The sequence below is a fragment of the Tursiops truncatus genome, chromosome 12 (assembly GCF_011762595.2).
Source record: "Tursiops truncatus isolate mTurTru1 chromosome 12, mTurTru1.mat.Y, whole genome shotgun sequence".
In the NCBI taxonomy this organism is placed as follows: Eukaryota; Metazoa; Chordata; class Mammalia; order Artiodactyla; family Delphinidae; genus Tursiops; species Tursiops truncatus.
In genome coordinates this window covers 73,728,853-73,745,765 of record NC_047045.1, presented here as the reverse complement: position 1 = coordinate 73,745,765, position 16,913 = coordinate 73,728,853, and the positions used below count along the sequence as shown (strand labels likewise).

Below are 16,913 nucleotides of genomic sequence, written 5' to 3'. Positions count from 1 at the left end.
CTAAAAAGACTAAAAAAGACTAAAAAGGTACAATGTAAGGCTCTTGTTTGGATCCTGATTTAAACAAATCAACTGTAAAAGAATTTTTTGAAACACCTGGCCAAGTTTGAACATGGACTAAATATAAGATAATACTAAGGAACATTGTTAGTCATGATATGGTATTGTAGTTGTGCTTTTAAGTCTTTCAGATATATACTATCTGGGGGTAAAATAATATTAGGTTTTTGGATTGCTTTAAAATATTTCAGCAAAAGAGAAACAATTATATAAGACAAGATTAGCAAATTTTTGGTAATTACTGAAGTTGGGTGATGGCTACTTGAGGGTTCATTATATTATTCTATTTGCACGTGTGGTGCTGAAAATTTTCCATATTAAAAAGTTAAAAAGAAAAGATGTTAAGGCTATCTTTTCTCACAATTAACATAAAAAGGGGAGACGGCCATTAATAGATGTAGCCTCATATAATCCAAGGATTTTCAAACCATGTTCCAGAAAGTCATAAAGGTTCCACAGAACCCTTTAGGAGTAACACACAAATGTAGACCGGTGGTTGGTGTGTTTGGTAAAAGGGTAACAGAGAAATAACTAAAATTTTCAATTTTTCATATAGATTCTTTTGCAAAGAGCTTCTTGCCTGATGAATGGAAACCACTAGTACTATGAAAAAGAATCCTGGATTAAGTGTTCAAAGTACTGGATTCTACTGGTTCTGCATTTATTACCCCTTGACTCTGGAACTTATTTTTAGCTCATTGTTCCTCAGTTTCCACATCATTAAAATGGAGAGAAAAAAGTTGTTCCTATTCTGCCTTCTCCATAGCAGTACCACTGTGAGCAAAAGTGATGAAGTATGTTAAGTACTTTATAAATTCTAAAGGATTTACGAATAAAAGGTATAATGTTCACATTAATGAAAATTCAACCATTACAGCTCAGTGACCTGATGCTGCTATTCTTTAAGGTACTTCGAAGTCATTTGTAAAGGTAAAATTAACAGTTAATTGATCTTTTACTTCCATTTAGTGTATTTTTGGAAAAACTCTCTCTTAGGAATCTTGTATATAACTGTCAAATAATCAGTGGCTTCCCTCTTTTGCTTGGTTAGAGAACAAAATGACTTGGTTAATCAAAAAAATCTGGTTACTACCCTCCTTTCCCTTTTCTCCTGGTATCCTGTCCCATCCATTCCCTTTCTGAACAAGTCGATCCTAAAGCCATGAAGTTGGGCTGAGTAAGGTAGTTGCCCATACCCAGGTGGCAGAGAGAGTAGCTGCAGTGTCCAGTTAGAAGTGTCAGAGCCCAAGCAGGATGAGGAGGGCATCTGTGTTCACATAGGGAAGCAGATCCAAACAGGAGTCAGAATCCAAGCTAGACAAGGAGGATTTCTGCACAACACAGTGGACCAGTGCCAGGTGTCAGACATAAATGATGGAGGATGGGGTGGTATAAGAAGGGTGGGGGGAGAAAGTGACAGCAGCGGGAAATGGGCTATATACAGTCGGATTGATCAAATAAATAAATATATCAGGGAAAAAGGAACCATGTTTTTCACTGTTAGAAGTTAAATATGGAAAGGGAAAAGACAGGAAACCATGCATACTGATATAAATAAATAAATAAATAGGGAAAAGACACATAATCTCAAAGGACCCCCTCACAAAATAATTATTAATTACAAGAGCCAAAAACAGTAACTCTACAGCGGAGAAGGCTGGCAGACACCACCTTAATCAAGTGAACAACATCAGTAATGGGACAAATCAAAATTGTATTGTGATACCATGTAATGAAAACCCAGCATCACTTCTGTGATCTTCCCACCAAAGAGGCATAACCTGAATGGAATCATGAGGAAACGCTAGACAGCCCAAACTGAAGGACATCAACAAAATAACTGGCCTGACTTCTTCAAAAGAGTCAAGGCCATGAAAGTCAAAGAAAGGCTGAGGATCTGGTTCAGATCGAAGGAGACTAAAAGAGCAGTGATTCAGCACTGGATCCTTCTGCTATCAAGGACATCATAGGGACAACTGGAAAAACTGAAAACGAGTTTGAAGATTAGATGGTAGTAATGTGTCAATGTTCATGTCCTGGTTTTGATGGTTATGTTGTGGTTGCATAGCAGAATGTCCTTTGTAGGAAATAAACTACACCCTGAAGTATTCAAGAGTGATGGGGCATCATTTCAGCAACTTACTCTCAAAAGGAGTAAAGAAAGGTTCTTGACAGTGTACTCGCAACTTTCCCATAAGTTTGAGATTGTTTCAAAAATTTAAAAAATATCTGACTAACCTTATCTTTCTTTGATGCTTCAAAATGATACAATGGAATACTATCTCTGAATCATCATTATGACCATCAACCAGTGGAACAAGAAAGTGTTAGTTAATGAGGTTTCTATGAGACACATTGGATTAACTTTTACTGAGGAAACTACTGGGGACATTTTATTTAGTCAAAGCTATTGTTCTTAGACAAGAGGCTTAGCCCGAAGAATGGAGTCTCTAAGAGAGAGTTCGTGAACTTTTTTCAGGAAGAAGCTTTTATCGGATTTTTCAAAATGATCAGTATCCCCTGAAAGTTTAATAATTTCCATTAATACAATAACAAGTATCATATTTGTATGAAGTAATCAAAGAAACAAAATAACTCCTTTAACACCTGGGCTTTCCTGAGTCCAAAACTGAAAGGACTAGAAGGGACTTCTTTAAGGTGCCAATCCCTAATCTATAGGCAGTACTGTCCCAACTTAATTCCAAAAGAAACTCAGGAATTTTTTTTCAGTACTACATTTGCATAAGATTTGTTTTTTTAAAGAGGGGTATGCTAAGTTATTATTAAAGTCCCATTCAGATTTAAAATGTCAAGGCCTTCAATCACAATTATTAGCTTTTCACATGCTTTTATCACTATAGCTAATATTCTTCTGGATAATCCAGGCTCATTTCTAAATCTAAAAATTAATTTTTTTAAAGTTCATTTTTATAATTATGAAAAATTTCAAACCCACAGAAAATACAATGAACATCCTTTTCTCCTCATATAGTCACCAACTATTTATATTGTGCCATACTATTTTACCAAACCACCTGAAAATATGCTGTGGACATAATACTACACTCCTAAATACTTCAGCATGTATCTGCCAAAAAAACCAAACTAGGACATCTTCCTTTGCAACCACATCACCATTACCACACTCAAGAAACTCATTAATTTAGTATCATCCAACATAAACACCACGCTCAAATTTCCTCAGTTGTCTCCCAAATCTCCTTTACAGCTGTTCCCCCCACCAATCCATTCAAAGTTCATGCACTGCATGTGCCAATCTAGAATATTCTCCCCCAACTCTGTTCCATCCACCACTTTCCTTTGTCTATCAGAACACTGACTCCTTTTAAAAGACCTGTCCAGTTGTCCTACATAATACCACAAACATTCTAGATGTGTCAATTTCCTCACGGTTAGATTTAGATCAAAGAACTCGAGCAAGAACAGCACACAGGGCTTGCAGGGTACCTCCTACTGCATCACATCAGGATGCACATAACATTGGACCATCTCACTACTGGACTTGCCAAGCTCAACCACTCAGTAAATGTGGTAACCACTAGATCACTCTATTTTCAAGGCATATTTTTCTCTTTGTAATTAACAAGTAATATGTTGAATAATAATCTGAGACTACATGGATATTTCTGTTCCCCAACAACTTTCCTCTTAATGGTTTTAGATTAACTGATGATCTTTGCCTAATTCAATTATTACACTGATAATTACAAAGAACTGATTTTTAAAATTCTATTATTCTTTCCACACATAAGTGGTATTCTTCTGTTTTTCATTTTTTTCCCCATCTTGCTATTTTATTTTTAAATCCCTACGGACTCAGAGATTTTTGTTTCTGAATTCACTGTGCTATAATCCATTGTCTTCACTATCTACCATTTTTTGATTCTCAAATTGTCTCCAATTTGGCTTCTGGGAGTCTCTTTAAACCTACTCCTATGTCCTCCTGACATTACCCCATTAGCCTCTGAGTACTTCTTCACTTTCTGGAATTTAGTCACTTTTCCATGAAGCTCTAGTCTCTTTTAGCAAGAAATAGAATTTGGGGTTCAATATCTGGATGCTAAATATGTTCACTGCTACCAGGATGCCATTTCATGTTTTTCTGTAAGTAAGACTTTGGAAAATATTCCAGGGTTGTAGTTGCTTCCAAACCTGTGACTTTGAGGTTCATTAAATGCAGATACAGAAATGGTCAATAAGCACGTGAAAAGATGCTCAACATCATTATCACTGGGGAAATGCAAATCAAAACCACAATGAGATATCCCTTCATAGCTACCAGGATGGATGAAATAAATAAAACATACAATAACAAGTGTTGAGAAGGAAGTGGAGAAATTGGAAACCTCATACATTGCTGGCAGGGTTGTACAATGGTGCAGCCACTTTGGAAAATAGTTTGGCGGTTCCTCAGAATGTTAAACACAGAATTACCATATGACCCAGCAGATTCCACTCCCAAGTATATACCCAAGAGAACTGCAAACATTTGCACACAAAAACCTGTAAACTAATGTTCATAGTAGCATTATTCACAGTAGCTAGAAAGTGGAAGGAACCCAGATGTCCATCAACTGATGAATGAGTAAACAAAATGTGGTATATCCATACAAGGTAATATTATTTGGCAATAAAAAGAAATGACATACTGAAGCATGCTACAACATAGATAAACCTGGAAAATATTGTGCAGAATATAAAAAGCAGTGATAAAAGGCCACATATTGTATTATTCCATTTATGTGAAATGTCCAGAATGACATAGAAACAAAAAGCAGGTTAGTAGTTGCCAGGACCTGAAGAATCAGGGATGGGAACTGACTGCTAAACAGGTATAGGGGTCCTTTCTGAGGTGATGAAAATGTTCTGAATTGAGATAGTAGTAATGTTTGTACAACTCTAAACAGACTAAAAACCACAGAACTGTATACTAAAAAGGGATAAATTATATCTTAATAAAGCTATTATTTTTCTTTAAAAATGCACCATTTGCCGTGGAGTTAGTGCCACGTTTCATTTGGTAGTGAACTGGACACTCAGCACCACACTTCAGAGAAAAGAAAAATTTCATGCAGTATTTCCCATTTATCTGAAAAATACCCCTCCAGGCAATTTCCCAAACATGTTGAGTACCAATTCTCTAAAATAACTTTTATTATTAAACGAATACTTCTATATAAATTTTTCTTTTTAAGTAGCACTTCAAAGCGTATTCAGGGATCTTAAGACTACAATTTTTTTGTTAATCATTAATTTCTTTGAATAGGTAATGCGTACAAAAACCATTCCTACTCCATAACTAAAAGAAAAACTCTAAATACTCTTCTGCACTCTACTTTTGTGATGTTTCTTGAAGATCTTGCCACATTCGTATTTACATAACTTTATTCATTTCACTTCACAGTATTTCACTGTATGGATCTACTATAATTTATTAACCATCCACTATTAGTGGACTATTAGTGATTACTGTTATTTTTTTGTTATTATAAATAATGTGTTAATAAATATCCTCAGTTATTTTGTACTTGTGCAAATATTTTATGGAATATCTTGAAATAAAACTGGAGAGTCTAAGGTATATTCATCTCACATGTTTTAGCTATTGCCAAACTGCCTTCCAAAAACACTACCAATTTACTTTCCCAACCAAAAAAAAATTTGTCAGTTTTCCTTTTCTAATACAAAGTAATAAACTTTTGATTTCTGATGATAGGAGAAAAATGGTACTTTATTGTAGTGCTAATTTGCAATTCATTAAATATAAGTGAAGATGACATCGTTTCATTTGGTTAAATGCCAATGTCATTTGTATTTCTTTTTCTATGAACTACGTTCTTGTACTTTACCCACTTCCTTTTGGGCTTAGTAGTATTTTACTTCTTAATATATAGGATACACACATACACATGTGTATATATGTATTCCATATATGTAAATATATGGATACTTGCCCTATACTGTCATATGTATTTCAAATATTTCTCTCAGTTTTTCCTCTTTTGATTTTGTTTATATTTTCCATCTACAGAAATCCAAGATTTTAATGTTTCAAAATATTGAATATATCAGGATTTTTAATGGCTTCTAGGTCTTCTGTTATATTTAAAAAGTCATTTTTATTAAATATTTATAAATACATTGCCTATTTTTTTCTTCTAGTAAAATTATTAGTTCACTATGAATATACGTGTAGAATTTATTTTGGTATAAAGAAGGCTTTAAGTTTAAATAAGAGTTTCTCCAACCCCAAATACTTGCAGAGAATCAGAAAAGCTATTGTTCTTTTCACCAAAAACCAACAGAGTACTGATTCAAATAACTGACATTTAAAACCCAAGAAAATTCGCAACAGATTAAAAGTGCTAAGTAACTTAAAACAGGTCCTTCTCAGAGTTATACAGCTTCATAACTGCTATACGTGACCAGTCCCTAATGAATTATCCAAATAAAATATGAAACATTATTCAACTTGAGATTTCTTTAATATGTCTATTATATTTTTAAAATATTCTCTCCCTTAATTAACACACCTCTAAGTAAATAACCTTTTATATACAATTTTTACATGATTAGATACTAATGACAACCACCAAAAACTTTAATGAGTTTCTACCAAAAAGAGTTCCTTCTACACATCTTGTATTAAGAATAAGATTATTCTTATTAATTAATTACGAATTTACATAACTCATAGATGACAAAACTGATATAATTAAAAGTTAAAAATGTTCTTTAAACCATTTTTACTGAAGAAAGCACTCTTAGAGGAAAAATGTGATCCATTGGTACCCAAATGACCAAAGTTAACTTACCATGTGTGGAGCACTGATTGTTGCTTGGAACCCTGCAAAAGAAGAAGAGAACTACTGATACATTCAACTGTAAAAACACATGAAATACTCCATGTAATTCCTTTTCTAACATCCGTAAGTTGTTTTTCATAATAATTATTTTCACTTTTATGGTCTCAAGAAATAAAACTTTTATTTTGTACTTTACAGTACTGTCATGCACCGTTAAAATTAGAAAATATAATCATGCCAAAGGCTAGCATGCTCAGTGCAACAGTCCCACTATTTCCAAAAATTTCTTCTCCCATATAGTTAGTTAAGGAAGAATTTCATTAAGTTGAGTTGATAAATTTATGATGTTTTTTCTTTAGATTTATAAAAAGAAAATAAGCTTCCATATATCACAGAGTATGCAACACCCTTGCAAAATTAAATTGCTTCATATTTTTGGCACCTTAAAAAAAACTAGAACTGGCAATCAGAGTAGCTTAAGAGACTAATAAGCTCCTTCAATTTACTCTTTACACTATCAACTAATGTTAATTAAAACAATCTTTTCTCCATTTTTAGCTTTTAGTTTTTTCTTCCAGTGTTGCTTTCTCAAAACTTATTTACCTGCTTCTGCGTCTGAAGCAATTTTCACTGAGCGGTGGTAGCAGGTGCCTTCGGGGTTCAGAAGCTCCCCAGGATCTTCTCTGCTGACTGTTAGAGTGCTTCAAAAGAAGGCAGCACGGCAGCTGGCCCACAAAATCCTGAGGCACTTCTAAGCCTCAAAGGCGCCCACTGCCAAGGCTCAGCAGTTCAGCAAAACCTGCTTCAGGAGAAGGAGTTAAATATGGAACTTTCTAAAAACAAGCACAAACCAAAAAATTCAGGGCAAGTGAAGCAGAGAAGTCAGCAGTAACTTAGTTACCCATTCCCTTTAATACTGATTTTTAAGATTGATGCTAATGCAAAACCAACCTTAGTCAACACTGAAGACCCTAAAGAAAACTCAGCACATAGCTTAAACTGTAAGTTTTCATTTAAAGTATGTTTTAAGAATATTTTTATAGAATTCTTATATGTATTGTTTAAAAAATAGAAAAGACACTTCATATATTACATCATTTTATTAAACTGGGTAAGTTTGGGATTATGAAACTTACTAAGGCATAAAACTCAAATTAGCGAGGTACTAGATACACATCTGGGTCCCAGCCTATTTTTACTTACATAGATTACAGAGTAAATGAGTAAAATTTGTGATGTTTTCAGAAATCCAAAGCTTACCTATTGATTGTGGAGAATCCATATAAGGGTTACACTTTGCATAGTGAGAGCGGTCTGTGGCCAGCATTACTTCAAATACTTTATCTGTCTTGATGATTCCATTTTCTGAAATGAATGAAGCAATATTTTAAGCTGGAAGTGGCATAATCAGAGATATTTTAGAATAATTATTCTGGCTACACTGTAGAGACTAGATTGGAAGAGAGCAAAATTGAAAGTTGTTGCAATGGCTCAGGTAATCACAACCTGGTCTTTAATAATGAAAGTAAGGATGAAGAAAAGTAGAAGGATTTGAGTTATATTTAGTAGGTAATGTATACCTGACTGACTAGATTTGGAGGTGGGAGGGGGGTAATGGTTGAAATGTTGATGTCATATACTGATTTGCAAAATCCTAGACAAGGATCAGAGCTAAGGAAAAAAAGGACAAGTTATTTATTCAGTTAGGAGCTCCTGACCACACGCATAGAGATATATAGCGGTCAGTTGGATAAATGGATCTGGGGCGCAGGAGAAAAACCTACAACAGAGATATAAATTACTAGTTGTATAGATGGCAACTAAACCAATGGCAGTGAACTAAAGTGGCCAGGTAAGAATACACAAAAGTGTACATTTAGGAGAAATGCAAAGGAAGTAGAGCCTTCAAAGATTATGACAAGGAGCAGACACAGAGGTAGATGAAAATCAAGCAGATATACTGTTACAGAGCCCAAGAGAAACAAATTTTTCAAGAAGGAAAGCAAGGTTAATATGCTCTTCCCTCAGTGTCCATAGGGAGCTGGTTCCAGAACCCCAGCAGATACCAAAATTTGTGGATGCTCAAGCATCTTATATAAAATTGCATAGTTTTTGCATATAACCTACGCATCTCCTCCCATATACTTTAAATCATGGTTAGACTACTTGTAACACCTAATACAAGGTAAATGCTATGTAAATAGTTGCCAAACATGTGGCAAATTCAAATTTTGCTTTTTGAAATGTTATGGAACTTTTTTCTTCTTCAAATATTTTCAATACACAGTGGGTTGAATCCATGGAGATAGAATCCATGGGTATAGAAGGCTGACTGTATATATTTGCTCCCCCAACTATCAGTTCTTTAAGATTAAATATAATGTTAAACTTCAATAACCCTTATTAACCATGCACACAGTAATTATTCAATAAAGGCGTTATTAACTCACTCAGTAAGTTTACTGTCTAATACATACCAGACACAGTGCTACATACTTAGGGTGATAATAAACAAAATAGCATAGTTCTTGTCCTTACAGCTCTAAAATCTGTAAGATTAAATGTATCAACTTGACTTTAACAATCCAGAAATAAATTTTTTAATCAAAACATGCTTTGCTTTATTTGGCTACACTATGAACAACTTTTTTTTTCAGATTTCTTTTTTTTTAATTGAGGTATAATTGACACACAACATTATATTAGTTTCAGATATACAACATAATGATTCAATATTTGTATATGTTAGAAAATGATCTCCACAATAAGTTAACATCTATTACCATACAGTTACAGAATATTTTTTCTTGTGCTGAGAATTTTTAAGATGTACTCTCTCAGTAACCTTCACATATGCAACAGAGTATCATTAACTACAGTCACCATACTGTACATCCCCATGACATTTATTTTACAACTAGAAGTTTGTATCTTTTGACCACCTTCACCCATTTTGCACCCCACCTGCCTCTAGCAGCCACTAATCTGTTCTCTGTATCTATGAGCTTGGTTTTTTGTTTATTTTTTTAGATTCCACATGTAAGTCAGATCATACAGGATTTGTCTTTCTCTAACTTATTTCCTTTCACATAATAGCCTCAAGGTCCATCCATGTTACAAATGACAAGATGTCATTCTTTCTTATGGATGAATAATACTCCATTGTATATATACATCACAGCATCCATATCTATTCATCCATGGATGGACATTTAGGTTGTTTCCATATCTTAGCTATGGTAAATGATACTGCAATGAACATGGGGGTGCATATATCTTTTCAAATCAGTGTTTTTGTTTTCTTTGGATAAATATGCAGAAATGGAATTGCTGGATCATATGGTAGCTGTATTTTTAATTTTTTGAGGAACCTCCATACACAGTTTTCTGTAGTGGCTGCAACAATTTATACTCCCACCAGTAGTGCACCAGGGTTCCCTTTTCTTCATAATCTTGTAAACACTTGTTATTTCTTGTCTTTTTGAGAACAGCCATTTTAACAGGTATGAGCTGACAGTACCTCACTATGGTTTATGATTTGCATTTCCCTGATGATTAATGATGTTGAGCATCTTTTCATGTACCTGTTGGCATTCTGTATGTCTTCTTTGGAAAAATGTCTGTTTAGATCCTCTTCCCATTTATTTAATGGGGATTGATTTTTTTTGCTATTGAGTTGTATATACTTGGGATATTAACCCTTTATCAAATATATGATTTGCAAATATCTTCTCCCATTCAGTAGGTTGCCACAGCTATTTTAAAATGAGACTTAAGCATCATGAGAAGTTTAAAATATTTATGCAAATGAATTTAATGTATTCATCAACTGTGGAGCCTCCAGGTTCTAGAGGGTAATGGTGCCCACCAGAATCTGAATTTCTCCACATAGCCATTCAAAAACCACCTAAACCTAAGATCAAGAAGGGGCAGAAACAAAACCACACATGACCCATGCCTTCACATTACTAGGACATAGAGAATATCCAGACTTCATATTACTTACCAGTAGAAAAATAAACAACACATTCCAACAAAGCTTCTGCTATTGCTGCAAGCCTGTGGGTATAGAAAGCAAAGGTAGGGACTGAAGTTTAAAAGACTAAGTAGAAGGAAGTAGGGAATGCAGATGAAGCACAGACAAAACTATTCCCAGAAAGAGAAACTACAACACTAAGTACTAAAATAGTGAACACAGGTCTGGGACTTAGAAGTTCACTGTACTGGCTACAAGGAAGGAACTTAAACATCAGTAGGCTAACAAAGGTCCCAATACCATTCAATGGCGAAAAAACAGTCTTTTTCAACAAATGGTGCTGGGACAACTGGATAGCCACATGAAAAGAATAAAGTTCAATCTTTACCTCATATCAAATACAAAAATTAACTCAAAATGGATCAAAGATCTAAACAAAGAACTAAAATAATAAAAATCTTAGAAGAAAACACTGGGGTGAGTCTTCATGACCTTGGATTTGGCAGTGGATTCTTAGATATGACACCAAAAGCATGAGCAATAAGAGAAAAAAAATGGATAAACTGGATTTCATCAAAATTAAACACTTTTGTGCTTCAAAGGACATTATCAAGAAAAAGGTAGGGCTTCCCTGGTGGCGCAGTGGTTGAGAGTCCACCTGCCAATGCATGGGACACGGGTTCGTGCCCCGATCTGGGAAGATTCCACATGCCGCGGAGCGGCTGGGCCCGTGAGCCATGGCCGCTGAGCCTGCGCGTCCGGAGCCTGTGTTCCGCAACGGGAGAGGCCACAACAGTGAGAGGCCCGCGTACCGCAAAAAAAAAAAAAAAAGAAAAGAAAAATGTAACTCACAGAACGAGAGAAAAATAATTTGTAAATCATACAACTGAAAAAGAACTTTTATCTAGAATATATAAAGAATTCTTATATTTCAATGTAAAAGGACAAATAACTCAATTTTAAAATGTGCAAACGATCTGAACAGACATTTCTCCAAAGAAGATATACAAATAGCCAATAAGCACATAAAAAGATGCTGGACATCATTAGTCATCAGGGAAATGCAAATTAAAACCACAGTGAGATACCATTTCATACCCACTAGGATGGCTATAATCAAACTGTCAGATAATAACAAGTATTGCAAAAATGTGAAGAAATCAGACCCTTATGCACTGCAAGTAGGAATGTGAAATGGTGCAGCCACTTTGAAAAACAGCCTGGCAGTTCCTCAAATGGTTAAACAGAGAATTACCATAGGACCTAGCAATTCTACTCATATGTGTATACCCAAGAGAAGTGAAAACGTATGTCTATACGAAAACTTGTACACAAATGTTCACAGCAGCATTATTCATAATACCCAAAAAGTGGAAACAACCCAAATGTCCATCAACTGATGAACAGATAAACAAAATGTGGTATATATCCATACAATGGAATATTATTATGTCATAAAAAAGAATGAAGTACTGATTCATTCATCCTATTATGTAGATGAACCTTGAAAACATTATGCTAATTGAAAAACTCAGTCACAAAAGCTCGCATATTGTATGATTCTATTCAATGAAATTTCCAGAATAGGCAAATCTATAGAGAAAGAAAATAGATTATTGGTTGCTTATGGTTGGGGGAATAGGAGGGCAAAACAGGGTATCGTTCTGAGGTGATGAAAACATTAGATGACCATGGTAGCGGTTGCACATATCTGTAAATATATCCAAAACCACCGAATTTTACAATCTAAATTAGTGAATTATATAGTATGGAACTGTACTTTAAATTTAAAAAAAAAATTTAGTGGGACCAGGGATGGCAAACACAAGAAGCAATGCTTCTGGGGGAGAATCATACAGGCAGGGAAAGGATGGTGCCTCTTGATATGGCAATGTAGGGAAAGAAGGAAGAAAATTAAGGATCCTACAGAATCAGAAGAGCAACAAGATATGCCAACTCCCCCCCTTTTCTCACCACTATTACCAATATCATTATCCATTAAAGAAACTGCAAGTCACTATACTGACAGAAGTGCTCTTGAACTGTGTCCACAAAATGCCTAAAAATAGGAAAAACAAACAAACAAAAACTCCAGTCAAAGCTACTATAAAAAGTGTAAAAAGAAAACAATACGCAGGGCTTCCTGGTGGCACAGTGGTTAGAAATCCACCTGCCGACAGGAATAAAGACACAGATGTAGAGAATGGACTTCAGGACACATCAGGGGTGGGAAGGGTAAACTGGGACGAAGTGAGAGAGTAACACTGACAGGTATACACTACCAAATGTAAAATAGATAGCTAGTGGGAAGCAGCTGCATAGCACAGGGAGATCAGCTCGGTGCTTTGAGACCACCTAGAGGGGTGGGATAAAGAGGGTGGGAGGGAGACGCAAAAGGGAGGGAATATTGGGATATACGTATGCATACAGCTGATTCACTTCGTTATACAGCAGAAACAAACAGAACATTGTAAACCAATTATACTCCAATAAAGATGTTAAAGGAAAAAAAAAAAAAAACGTGAACTACCTTTGGAGGCTAGAGATTAAAGCAAAATGACCGTTTAAAAAAAAAAAAAAAAGAGAATCCACCTGCCAACGCAGGAGACACAGGTTCCAGCCCTGGTCTGGGAAGATCCCACATGCCGCAGAGCAACTAAACCTGTGCGCCACAACTACTGAGCCTGCGCTTTAGAGCCTGCGAGCCACAACTACTGAAGCCCACAAGCCACAGCTACTGAAGCCTACGCGCACCACAACTACCAAAGTCCGCACATCCTAGAGCCTGTGCTCCGCAACGAGAAGCCACCACAGTGAGAAGCCCGCGCACCACAACGAAGAGTAGCCCCTGCTCCCTGCAACTAGAGAGAGCCCGCGCACAGCAACGAAGACCCAACGCCACCAAAAATAAACAAATAAATTAGTTAATTAATTCAAAAAAAAAGAACACTGTGAGAAAGGGAATAAACTTAAAAAAAAAAAAGAAACCAATATGCAAATCAAAACATTTCAGCTGGGGGGGTCCAGTGGTTAGGACTTGGCGCTTTCACTGCAGGGGGCCTGGGTTCGATCCCTGATCGGGGAACTAAGATCCCACAAGCCGTGAGGCATGGCCAAAAATAAAAAAATAGAAAACTATCAGACTAAGTCTCAAGGCCAAAAAAATCAAATTATCTAATAAGAGTTTAAAAAAAAGGCAACCATTAGCTTTCTTAAGAGTAACGTTCAAAGCAAAGCAAGAATGAAGCAACAGCGTTTTCAAGAAATTCAAAGAAAGAAAGGGCAAGCTAACAATTAAAAAGGAGCAAACTGGGCTTCCCTGGTGGCGCAGTGGTTGAGAGTCCGCCTGCTGAGGCAAGGGACACGGGTTCGTGCCCCGGTCCGGGAAGATCCCACATGCCGCGGAGCGGCTGGGCCCGTGAGCCATGGCCGCTGAGCCTGCGTGTCCGGAGCCTGTGTTCCGCAACGGGAGAGGCCACAGCAGTGAGAGGCCCGTGTACTGCAAAAAAAAAAAAAAAAAAAAAAAAACAAAAAAAAAAAAGGAGCAAACTATTGATATTCCCAACAACATGAACAAATCTCAAGAGCACTAATCTCAGTGAAAGAAGCCAGGAGATTTTACACTATATGAGTCCATCTAATATTAAATTCCCGAAAAGTCAAAACCATAGTGTCAGAGGGCCAATCTGCAGTTGCTAGGAGTCAGGGGTTAAAGGAGGAGATTAATTGCAAAGGGCACGAGAAAACTTTGTGGGTGAAAGGAATGTTCTATATCAGAGATCAGCAAACTTCTCTTAAGATCCAAACAGTAAGTATTTTAGGCTTTGCAGGCCGTATAGTCTCTGTTGCAACTATGCGACTCTGCCATTGAAGTCCAAGAACAGCCACACACAAGACATAAATGAATGGGTGTGGCTATGTTCAAATAAATCTTTATTTCTAAAAACAGGCAGCAGGCCAGATTTGGCCTGTGGGATGTAGTTTGCTCACCCCTGTTTTACCTCATTAGGGTGGTGGTTACACACCTGTATTTGTCAAAAGTTTCAAATCATACTCTTAAAATTGGTGCGTTTTTACATAAATTATATCTCAATAAAGCTGATTTTTTAAAAGTATAAGCCAAGGATTTTATATGCAGCCAAAACTGTTCTTCAAATATCAAGGTTATAGGAAAAAAAGTCTTGAATGTGCAAGAACTCAGGGAATGCTGTACACACAAGCCCTTCCTAAGGAATCTTGTAGAAGATGTGCTTCATCTAAACAAGGGATTACTAGGGATACATCAGAAAAGGACACATATCCAATTTTAGAGCAAAGACTAAAATTAAAAGGGTGGATTGGTCTGCCTTCAGCAAGAATCCTGTCAAGTTATTTTAGCCAGAACCCCCCATTACCCCGGATGTTTCCTCTTAGTAATTTTCCACCCACTGATGCCCACCCTGCTCCTAGGCTATAAATCCCCACTTGCTCATGCTGTATTGGGAACTGAGCCCAGTTTTATACTGAGGTCTCTTTTCCCCTATTGCAATAGTTTCTGAATAACATGTTTTTAACTCTTTTTAAATTATTTTATACTATTTTTTAAATAGGTAATAGTTTTTTAAACTATTTTTTTAAAAAAACTAAAAGGGTAAAGACAGTGATGGAATAATAATACTTAAACGTTATTTGTTCTGACAAAATAGAAAGAAGGCAACTAAAAACAATGGGAAGAGGAAAAAAAGGGGAAAGTAGAATTAGATCATTGAGTCATATAGGTGACAGGAGGAATCAAAGGATACCACTTAATACTGACTGACCAGACAGTAAATAGTTAAGAAAAGGTGGTTTAAGGACACTATAAAAGGTATAAATACAGACTCTCCAAATAACAAAAGAATATTTTAAGAAATCAGCAAACAAGGCACACCAACTAGAGAAACACTTAAATACTCACAGACTAGGTTATATTAATAAATCATCCGTCCATTTGAAAATATTATAAACTTTGGATTAATTAACCCAAATAGAAAGTACTGTTTCTACACAAATAAGCTTAGGCAAGCTACCTGTAAAGGTCATTAAAATAAAACAGTGAAAGCATTTTTTTAAAAGTTTTAAAAGCAGCGTAATAAGAGAGATATTGGACTTCCCTGGTGGCGCAGTGGTTAAGAATCTGCCTGCCAATGCAGGGGACACGGGTTCGATCCCTGGTCCAGGAGGATCCCACATGCCACGGAGCAACTAAGCCCGTGCACCACAACTACTGAGCTTGTGCTCTAGAGCCGGTGAGCCACAACTACTGAGCCCACGTGCCACAACTACTGAAGCCCGCCTAGAGCCCGTGCTCCACAACAAGAGAAGCCACCGCAATGAGAAGCCTGCGCCCCACAACGAAGAGCAGCCCCCACTCGCTGCAACTAGAGAAAGCCCGTGTGCAGCAACGAAGACCCAACACAGCCAAAAAATAAATAAATAAAGAAGTAAATTAAAAAAAAAAAAGATATCATTTACTAAATATTTGTCATGTGCCAGACAAAATCCTAAGCACATTACATACACTATCTTTTGAGGCAAGAACTTAGAAATTATGAAACAATCTTATGCTGTCTCTAACAATCCTATAAAGTAAGCACTATTATTACTCCATCTTACAGATAAAATTGAGTTCAGAAAGACTAAGTTGTTCCAGATCACAGAGCAAATAAGGGGTAGGGCCATTCAAATTGAGATGTTAGATTCCTGTTGACCAGTTCACTGTACTGCTACTACCATATTCAAATAGCTTAGTGACTTCTACTAATTCATTTCTCAAAATACTTCTTGAGTGGGTCATTTGCCCTGAATTCAATTCAAATTCCAGAGGGGTGATTCATAGACTCTCAAGGTCAGAAGGGTCATCAAGTCTAACTTCTTCATAAATTGGTACCACGATCTCTACTTGAAGAGCTGCACTGATGTGGAACAGTTCTTTGCACATTCAGATCACACTAATTATCAGAACACTTCCGTGTATTAAGAGGAAATCTCCCTCTTTATAACTCACTTATATAAACCTTTAGTGCTACGCT

The 16,913-nt window shown here is 36.2% G+C and overlaps 1 protein-coding gene across 4 annotated transcripts in view; it reads right to left on the bottom strand.

Moving 5' to 3' along the window:
- PCMT1 (protein-L-isoaspartate (D-aspartate) O-methyltransferase) overlaps nt 1–16,913 on the bottom strand; it is a 46,467-nt gene that overhangs the window by 19,585 nt on the left and 9,969 nt on the right. For all 4 annotated transcript variants that reach the window (XR_012324908.1, XM_004315981.3, XM_073789722.1 and 1 more), the window contains exons 2-3: nt 8,148–8,252; nt 6,897–6,928 (exon numbers count right to left, since the gene is read on the bottom strand). Coding sequence is in view for 3 of the 4 variants with exons in the window: in XM_004315981.3 (XP_004316029.1) it covers nt 6,897–6,928; nt 8,148–8,252 (137 nt within the window). In the remaining variant the exon portion in view is untranslated. The remainder of the gene's footprint in view (nt 1–6,896; nt 6,929–8,147; nt 8,253–16,913) is intronic.